At 45.3% G+C, this 7,202-nt stretch overlaps 1 protein-coding gene and 1 long non-coding RNA gene across 2 annotated transcripts in view; one reads left to right on the forward strand and one right to left on the reverse strand.

Annotated features, from left to right (window-relative positions):
- Positions 1-1,869, reverse strand: part of ADSS2 (adenylosuccinate synthase 2) — a 36,315-nt gene extending 34,446 nt beyond the window's left edge. Inside the window, exon 1 of the mRNA XM_072331572.1 lies at positions 1,531-1,869. Coding sequence (XP_072187673.1) covers positions 1,531-1,797 — 267 coding nt within the window. The 5' untranslated portion in view covers positions 1,798-1,869. The remainder of the gene's footprint in view (positions 1-1,530) is intronic.
- A 258-nt stretch (positions 1,870-2,127) lies between these two features.
- On the forward strand, positions 2,128-6,956 carry LOC140249620 (uncharacterized). Its single transcript, XR_011903044.1, has 4 exons — positions 2,128-2,215; positions 3,733-3,781; positions 5,738-5,807; positions 6,868-6,956. It is a non-coding gene; the product is annotated as an uncharacterized lncRNA (long non-coding RNA).
- Positions 6,957-7,202: the final 246 nt, after the last annotated feature.

The raw sequence follows: 7,202 nt of genomic DNA on the forward strand, positions 1-7,202 counted from the left end.
GCAGCAGTAACAAAACCATCAGGGTTATTCCTGCACAACACACAGTGAGATGACACACAGGTCATCACTGCTGGAAGAGAACGGCCCTACCTCCCCCCTCATTCTGGGAAACCCCTCTCTGTGCTTACCTCATTCTGGGCTCCTCATTAAACTCCCCTGAGCTAAGTCAAGTCAGTTTTGCTTACTAAAACAGCAGAAAGTAGAACTAACAAGAACAACAAAAAAACTTCCCTGCCATCTTGATGACTTAAACCAAGTCATGGGAGGAGGCCCTGACAGCATGAGGCCCTCAACAGGAAACGGAAGAAAGGAGGGGAAAAAAGCCCTCCTTCCCTCAGCAGCAGCCACAGTTAGCAAGGGCTGAAACAGCCACCGTGATCACACCACAATTTTTCCCCTTTCCTCACCTTTGTTCAGCTGACTGGAAGAAAGCAGCACACGCATGAAGCCTGGCCACCTTCCCTTCCCCAGCGGGCAGTAGCACCGCGTGCCTCTCACCTGGCACCTCCTGCCCTAAGAGCAGGGCTGCAGAGCAAAAACCACTCCCGTGCTCTGTGCCCCGCAGCGCATTTTGGTTTGTGTAAACACAGGGCATGAGAAAAGCCATTCATTTGCAAAACCAGTTGTATTTCTCGACTTCCAAATCTGTCTTCAAGTTGCCAAGTTTTGTGTTGTTTTTTTTTTTTTATTTCTCTGCTTTGGAACTGCGGCAGCCTTGACAACCCCAGTTTTATGCACGGCTCTCCTTGGATCATACAATGCCTCAGTGTTTACACTGTTAAGAGAAAGGCGCTCTTTTCCGAAACGCATTTATCAAACATGGATTTAGTGCGTGCACCCGACGGCGACGGGCAGATAACAGAAGCGAGGTGCAGCCCACACGTGCCACGGGCGTTTTGTGCAGCTCTACCTCTAACTTCGGGAAAAAAACGCTGGCGGCTCCAGTTCACGTTATGGTACTTCACAGAACCGCCACGAGAAATATTAACGAAAAAGAGAAAAAAAACAAAACAAACAAACAAAAAAAAACACCACCCAAAAAAACTCTCCCCTCGGATCTCCGTTTGTTTTGATGCAGGCACAGAGGAGCGCCCTGCCTGCAGGCTGCACTCACTTTGTAACCCTTCTGCGAACGGGGCCTCCACACAGCGACCCAGGGGGCAATCCCAAGGCAGACAGAGGGGTTCCGCGCCTCCCCTCCACCTCTCTCCGCTCACCGCCTCAGGGCCGCGATGCTGCAGGCGGGAGCGTTTCCCCTTCCCCGGCGCCTCGCAGACAAAGAGCGGAGCGCGGCGGCGGGAAGGAGAGCGCCGACCCGGGGCACGTTCCCGCTCCCGGCCGCGGGCGGCCGAAGAGGCGCCTTCCCCGCGCCGCTCGGGGACAAAGGAGGGCTGAGAGCCGCGAGGCCCGGCCGCCGCGCTCGGTCCCCAGCCCACGGCGGCCCCGCGCCGGGCGGAGAAAGGGGAAGGGGCGCGAGCGGCCTCAAGGTGACACCCGGTAACGCCGGCCGGCCTCCCGCGCCCCGCTCACCTGGCACCTGCAGACGATGTCGGCGTCCTGCGCTAGCAGATCCACCACCTTGCCCTTGCCCTCGTCGCCCCACTGGGCGCCCAGCACGACGGTCACCTTGTTGCCGGGGAGGCGGGCTGCGCACCCGCCGTTGGGGATGGCGGGCGCCGGGGCGCCGTGCTCCGCCATGGCTCGCGCTGCCCGCTCCGGCGCCGCTCCAAGCACATGCGGCAGCGCGCGGCGGCCCCGCTGCCCCCGCCTCCTCCCGGCCGGGCGGGGATGCCGCATGCAGGTGGTGGTGCCGCCTACCGGCACCGCCCGCCCCGCCGAGCCGCCCCCAGCCCTCCGGCAACGGCCCGCCCCGCCGCCCCGCGGGAACCCGCCGCCGCTACGGCCGCTCCGGGCGCCTCGTTCGCCCTTACGCCGATCTCCCGCGTCTCGCGGCGCGGACTACGCTACCCATCGCACCCCGCGGTCCCCGCCTGGCGGCCTGCCGCGCGGGGCCGGGCGCGGTGCACGCTGGGGCGCGTAGTCCCGCCGAACAGCACCTGTAACTGAACGGGCCGTTGGCGGCCGCCCCAAGCGCCACCGCGGCGGCGCGAGTCCGTGTCCGTTAGTGGCGGGGTGGGGCCGCCATGGTGCCGTTGTGGCCGTTGTTCCTGCTGCCGCTCCTGCTGCGGCCAGAGAGAGGCTGCGCCCTGTGGAGGTGGAAGGAGGGGGCGAGGGGCGCCAAGCGGGGCCGCGGGGAGGGAGGCGACTCTGAGCGGGGCTCGGGGTTGCGCGGGATGCAGTGCCTCAGGTCCGCTCTCTGGCTCCCCAGCACGCAGTAGCCCGTGGCCGAGGTGCTACAGGTGTGCTCGCTCGTCGCCACAGTCACGGAAATGAGCGTTTTTACAACACAGGGTGAATGTGAGAAGCCATTTTCTTCAGAGGCACGGGAACATGGCCCCAAGCTTACTCACGAGGAAGAACAATAATGGAAAAAAACCATCTCAGAGAAATGCCTTCCTCGTGCATACTTGAGGCTTTAGAAGTGGAACTAGTGTCTCAGGGGCTTTCATTCTTTCCTACTTCACAGAATCGACACGCCTAAGGGAAAGAATTTATTTTGAAAGCAGCTATTAAAAAAAGCGTCAGTCTAAATGATGTAATTACTGCTCAGACGGCTACTCGGAAACCTGAGTCACCGAGCTAGCACTGGCAGTCTGCAGCTACGGGCAGGTCATGGAGTTACTTCGGGTTTTAGTTGCGTTTGTGTTCCCTCAGGTTTGCCCACCCGCAGCAATTGCAGGAGCTATAAAAATTAACCAGAGAGAAGGTTAACCATCTTGTAAGGGCAGGAAGATCTATAATCATCTGTAGGACAAGGAGAAACAGTCACAAACTGAAGTATAGGAAGTTGCACACCAACATGTGTAAGAACATTTTCACATTAAGGGTGACAAAGCACTGGAACGGGCTGCCCAGGGAGGTTGTGGAGTCTCCTCTGGAGATATTCAGGGCACACCTACCTGTGTAGCCTGCTGTAGGGAGCCTGCTTTGGCAGGGGGTTGGACTCAGTGATCTCTAGAGGTCCCTTCCAGCCCTGTGATTCCCTGGTTATGTTATAACGTTGTCTGAGAACACTAGAAATCGAAACCTGTTGTTGCAAAGAGGTGCTATGGCAAAGTAATCAGGAGTTCTGTGGAAAGATGTTGAGCAATTGCAGGTGATATGAGGCAATTGTGTGTACACACTTCAAAGAGTAAATGGTCCCCAAACACTTACTACAGTGCATTGTATTAATGTTTTTGACTGCTAAAAACCATAGAAAAGGTGTTCCACTGGACAGAGCCTTTGGGACGTCAGTAACAAGCAGGAGGAGTCTGCTGAAGTCTGTCTTACCCATTTTGCTGATGCTATGGCAAACTTTGTTCTAGTGCAGTCAGTTTGAAATAAGAAACAGAGACTGTACATCACCTCACGAGTCCCCAAAACTCAGTCCTAATTTAGGATATGATTTTCCAGTTTAGCTGAATGATACTAATGCCTCGCCATTGCCAGCACAAATATTCTCTTGAATCTCAAAATATATTTGAGCCTTTTTGGATAGTGTTCTAATAATGTGATATTAGTGAATTGCTGCTTTCCAGAGAGGTACTAGATGCACATTGTCATTCTACTGCTATTTTTATTCATTATAGAAGAGTTTTGAAAGTATATTTTGGTGTGATTTCTTGGTAGGTATAGATCTGCGGAAGACAACCATGAACTCTTTACTTCCAGGAAAGATGTAAGTGTTTAATCAAGGTAATCAGTACTGACTGGCATGGTTTCGAATTTTTAGTTAGTGTATATCTGTCATCCCTCCATCTCCTTATCTTTGCAAACTAAAGGGAAGCTTTCACTCTAATACTACAAAAGATGGTAGATTATCTACACAATTTACTAAATGTGTTTGTAGTATAGTTGTAAAAAGCACTAACTCTTGACCAAAGCACAAAAACAACAGACATCTGATGCCTCTTGTCAAAAATAGGCATTTAGATATATCTAGTTAGATATATCTAGAATATGAAGGAACTTTGTTTATTGAGCAGGAATTTCCTGATATGCCTACTATCGAAGATAAAAGGTAAGGTTTCACAAATGAGAACCATTGTCACAACAGCAGTATTTTGAATTCAGCGAGGGAATAGTTAAGATAATACAGTATGCTTTTTAAATGTTCAAACCAGCTACTTTAGAGAGGTGTCTGTATGCAAGTGCAAGTAAGGTAGCAACAGGCAAGACTAAAGATTCTTAAGAAAATAAAATACTGGGATTTGTTCTTTGCAAAATTGCAAAGCTACATCCTTTGGTTGGAAATGAGATTTGTAAATTCTGAATTGCAAAGACAGCTATTTAATGCAATAATACTAAGAAAAATGAGGAAAGAAATTTTAAGTGAGTTCTTCAGGTCTACATATTCCATTTTTCCCGAAAGCGTGACAAATGAATTGCTGTCCTTACAGATGAGAAATGAGTTTTCATATGGATGGCATTTTATTTTCAATATTTATCGCAAAAACTTAAATAGGAAAGTGGGAAAGTAGACGTATTAAGTAGAAATTAGCTTCTACTACCATGTTGCCCCAGAATTTCATTGTTCTCGATCTATCTTGGCCTTTCACAGCATCAGACATTAGAAGCTTAACAGAAGGCATTGTGTGATAGATAGTTTGGGTCATTAACTTTCTGCAGTACATTTAGACATTTCTTAGGAACCCAAATGTTGTGCAGTATTTGACTGAGAGAGATCTTAAATTTTCAGAAAGCTTTTTCTTCTTCAAAAATCTGTTGTTTTGTTAGAATTTTTCCCTTAAAATAGTCATTGCAGAAGTATCACCTTGACAGGGGAGCGCACACTAGTTCCAAATTTACATCAGCTTTATCTGTTTGAAAATAGCAGCCTTTACTCACCTTCTCTTGAAAGTGCTTTAAGAACTGAGAGTGAGATACTATGGATTGTATTTGGTTATTAAATATAGGTTAGAATAAGCAGTTTTGTCTGTTTTATTTGCTAATCTTTAATCTGCGTTATCTGCTAAATCCTTTTTTTCTTTTTCTGTTAATCCTACCCAATGTTTTTAGACAAGATGGATGAGAACAAGCTGGTTAATGAGGTGAAGTGTGACCTTAAAGACAGGCAGTCAGGATGTGCAAGCCTCTAGAATGGCCCATACCATTCCGCATGCTTAGATAGTTTAAGACTGGGAAGCATGCCCTGCCAGATGGCTGTCCTTTTGGGGACTTGTTTATACAGCTCTTAAGAGAGACTGGTCGTGTAATTCTTAATTTCCTCCAAGTGTCACTCTGATTCTGTACAGTCGCAAGGTTATCTCATATACAGGTAAGGTAGAACTTGAGGCAAAATCTTAATTCATATTTTATATGTTTTTAAGCTCACATTTCTCTTACCCTTTTATTTATTTATTTATTTATTTATTTATTTTTAATTTGTTCCAATGTGCTTATAATGCCCTAAACTATCTGTGTTTTTAGTCTTAGGCATATAGGTTGCCTGTCACCTGAATACTGAACTGCTAGATTGTATACTCTGCTTAATAGACAGTTCTTGCACAGACTTTTGAAGAGAACCCTGAAATCCTGGATTTCCATGATTTAATCTAAGTAGATTTTCAGACAAATACCTGTTGTTAACTACTCTGTTATGTACAGTGTTGTGTTTCTTTTTTAATGATTGTAGTTCACCCAAAACAACACTGAACTTTCAGTTTTCTGGAACATACCACATAAATCCAAAAGTAAAGACTGAGGTAAGCTGCCAGAATAAATTGTGTAAAAATTGACTGCAGTCTCATTGTGTACACAGTGATGGTTTGAATGCAGGTGTCTCTCATAGCATCCTTAGTCTGTTATGGAATGGAGTTCCAGAACTAAATAAGCTATTTACAAAATAACTGTCTCCAGAGATAAAGGTGGTGAGGGGGAGCTTCCAAGGAATGGAGTTTAACTAATGTAACAATTCAATGCAAGTTTTATCAGTGAGTTCTGAGATTTCTGATAGCCCCTATTGTTTTATTAAAATATTAAATTTGTTACATTCATCCCCTTCATGTCCATTTCCTCTTGTTCTAGAGAGCTGTGTGCTTGCTGTATCTTCTCTGGTGAGGCAGCTACTTATATAATCACAGAAAAAACTGATCTATCTCAAAATAGTTTTAATTATGACCACTGATTGTTTTTGTAGACATTCTGCAGTATGATTGCAGCTAAAAAAATATGGGGCAATTTTAGTGGATTTTAATCTTAAATGAGAGATAAGAAACCATTCTACAGACATTATACAATTTCTTATTGTGTCAAAACTCTTGATTCCCAAGGGGATCTGCAATAATAGTATATCCTGTCTGTTAAATGGGATTGAAACAGATTATGTGGATATTGTCACAGATTTCCTTCATGTTTACCAGCAAAACCCCTCAAGATTTAACTAATTAGGATTTTTTTGTTCAATATTTTGTTAAGAATGTAAGTGGTGGTTTAGGAAATTGGTACTGAAGATGCTTATGCTGAATCCTGATTATGGTTATCTATCAGAAGAAACTACAGAATTATTTACGTGGAGTAAGGAAATTTGTAATATGCTGTTGAATCCATGTTAATGAGTCCTAATTTATGTATGTGATCACTTACAAAAGTTTTAGGACATTGAGTTCTTATATAGTGTCACTGAAATCGGGTTCTTCATGAATCAAAGTCTTTTTCTATGAGTATTAGAGCATTACATGGTGCATATATTGCTATAAGTAAAACATAAGCTCACAGCACTAAGAAGGCAAATGTATCAAAGCAGACCATCTCTCTCTTTTCTAGACCTTTGAGGATGAAGAGCAGTATTTGCTGGCTTCTGATCATTCTAATTGTTTCATGTGCTATGCAACAATAGCTTCAGAAATGGAAGGGTAGGTTTTTTCTCTATATGAATATTTTTGGAAATATGTAATAGTAATATTTACTAAAAAGGATACATTTTGTTATGATCTGTTTGGAGAAATGAAAAACATCTCAGTTTGGAATTTGAATTTTGGATAATGTTGGATATCCTGTGCATATATTTATGCATATGTGTATACATATATGTCAAATATAGAACTTCTTTGTTTTTCTATTGAATTAAAATTCACGGAAAAAGAAAAGGGAAGATTTTG

Source organism: Excalfactoria chinensis, chromosome 3 (assembly GCF_039878825.1).
Source record: "Excalfactoria chinensis isolate bCotChi1 chromosome 3, bCotChi1.hap2, whole genome shotgun sequence".
NCBI lineage: Eukaryota > Metazoa > Chordata > Aves > Galliformes > Phasianidae > Excalfactoria > Excalfactoria chinensis.